General features: G+C 35.5%; 1 protein-coding gene across 1 annotated transcript in view; it reads left to right on the top strand.

Annotated features, from left to right (window-relative positions):
• The first annotated feature begins 216 nt into the window (after positions 1–216).
• Positions 217–1,767, top strand: part of LOC122806524 (phospholipid scramblase 1-like) — a 194,500-nt gene continuing 192,949 nt past the window's right edge. The window contains exon 1 of the mRNA XM_044077025.1: positions 217–327. Within this exon, the coding sequence (XP_043932960.1) occupies positions 282–327 (46 nt within the window). The 5' untranslated portion in view covers positions 217–281. The remainder of the gene's footprint in view (positions 328–1,767) is intronic.

Raw genomic sequence — 1,767 nt, 5'->3', positions numbered from 1 at the left:
AAACAGGTTTCCCAGATAATATTCTGAATTAGAAATGACAAGCTTTTTTTTTTTTTTTTTTTTTTTTTTTTTTGGTTTTTTTTTTTTTTGTTTTTTTGTTTTTTGCAAACATTACTTCAGGCTACTTGTCATTCATTCCTGCACTGGTGAATTTATTATGTGACTCATACAAAGAAATGAAACTGAAATCTTAGCTTCTGTTTTTACAAAGAAATGAAACTGAAGTCTTACCTTTAGTTTTTCTCTGCCATTACAGGGTTTTGCGAGCAAATCCAAACAAGATGTCAGATTCAGGCTTCCAGCAACATTACCCTATGACTGCACAAGGTAGGAAGGCTTGTTGTTCTAACTGCTGCTTCTTTTCTTTCCAGCAATATTTCTAGAGAATGCATCTGTAATGTAACATGATTTTTTTTTTACCTATTTTTAAGTCTTAGGGGTTGGTGGACAGGTAGGGTTCAATACCTTGATCCATTAATATCCTACAGAGAGTGGATAGAGGTAACACTGCTATTTATATTGCAGTGCATGACAAAATTTTGTGTATGAGCCTGTATATATTTGTGTGTGTGTGTGTGTGTGTGTGTGTGTGTGTGTGTGTGTGTGTGTGTGTGTGTGTGGGTGTGTGTTTAAAATATTTGTTCACTTACTGAGGGCATAGAAAGGGGAAACTGTGCTGCTTGATCTCAGTGTCTCTACCTTCCATTTTTCTATACATTTATGGGGAGATGTCTCGTCCACTTCTCCTAGGCTGTCACAGGTTCACACTCTGGTTAACAGTCTGTGTATCTTCTTTGTTATTTCCCTTGTATTCTCCTCAGTTGCCCTTAATTATCTGCTCACTAACTGTAGTTGTTACTTGCCTATTTTTCATATTGGTATATCACTGTTGCCCACCTCACACTCTTTTGCCCCCACTGTTTCAGCTGCTGGACTGTTGCATTACAAATGTCTCCACGTCCTTTAGTACAATTAAGTTGTATTATGATCTGAGCCTTAGCCCCATGATTTCCAGTATGCCCAGTTGTTTCAGCTTAATGACAGAGGGCATAAAAAGTCAGTAAATAATCAACACTGTCCTGCAGCAGTTAATACAGCAAAAAAAAAAAAAAAAAAGTTAACACGAATATGTGATAGAAACTATTTAAGGTGCAGATTATCTGCAGTGATTCAGAAAAGACTGCTTATTTGGGTGGGGGAGGAGTGCGCTATGAAGTACTTTTAATATTGTTCTTTTTTATTTATTTATTTATTTAAATTATGCAGAATGTTAATATGAGACAGTGGTTATTCCTTGGTGGGAACATAGCAGGTCAATGGACAGAGTGCCACACACTGTGTAACAGCAAATACTCTATAAACCATGGCAGCATAGCGTGTCAATAGTAAGATTTCTGTCTTACAGCTTTAGGCTCTGGGGTTCAGCTTTCATATTTGGTCAATGTCTGAGTATTTATTTTATTTATTTTACATTTGTTAACCGGGCTGGTCTATCTGGATACATATCCGTTTTCAGTAGAGGCCCGAGGAGAAAAGCTCCAATACACAATAGAAGTACATATTTAAATTGCAAGATTCAAAGTATTGTTACAACAAGAGAATACAGTTTACATATGCAGGAATGAAAATTTACATAGATGTTATATAAGACTAAAGGACAGACAGGAAATTATACACAAACATTGATTTTGTTAAAGATACTGAAAAATAGACTGAAATCAGAGATTTTCCTTATTACTAAAAGGAAAGAGAAATTTTAGAGATCTG

The sequence above is a fragment of the Protopterus annectens genome, chromosome 7.part0, assembly GCF_019279795.1.
Source record: "Protopterus annectens isolate FY-2018-M chromosome 7.part0, PAN1.0, whole genome shotgun sequence".
Taxonomy (NCBI): domain Eukaryota; kingdom Metazoa; phylum Chordata; order Ceratodontiformes; family Protopteridae; genus Protopterus; species Protopterus annectens.
This window is presented reverse-complemented; position numbering and strand designations above follow the sequence as displayed.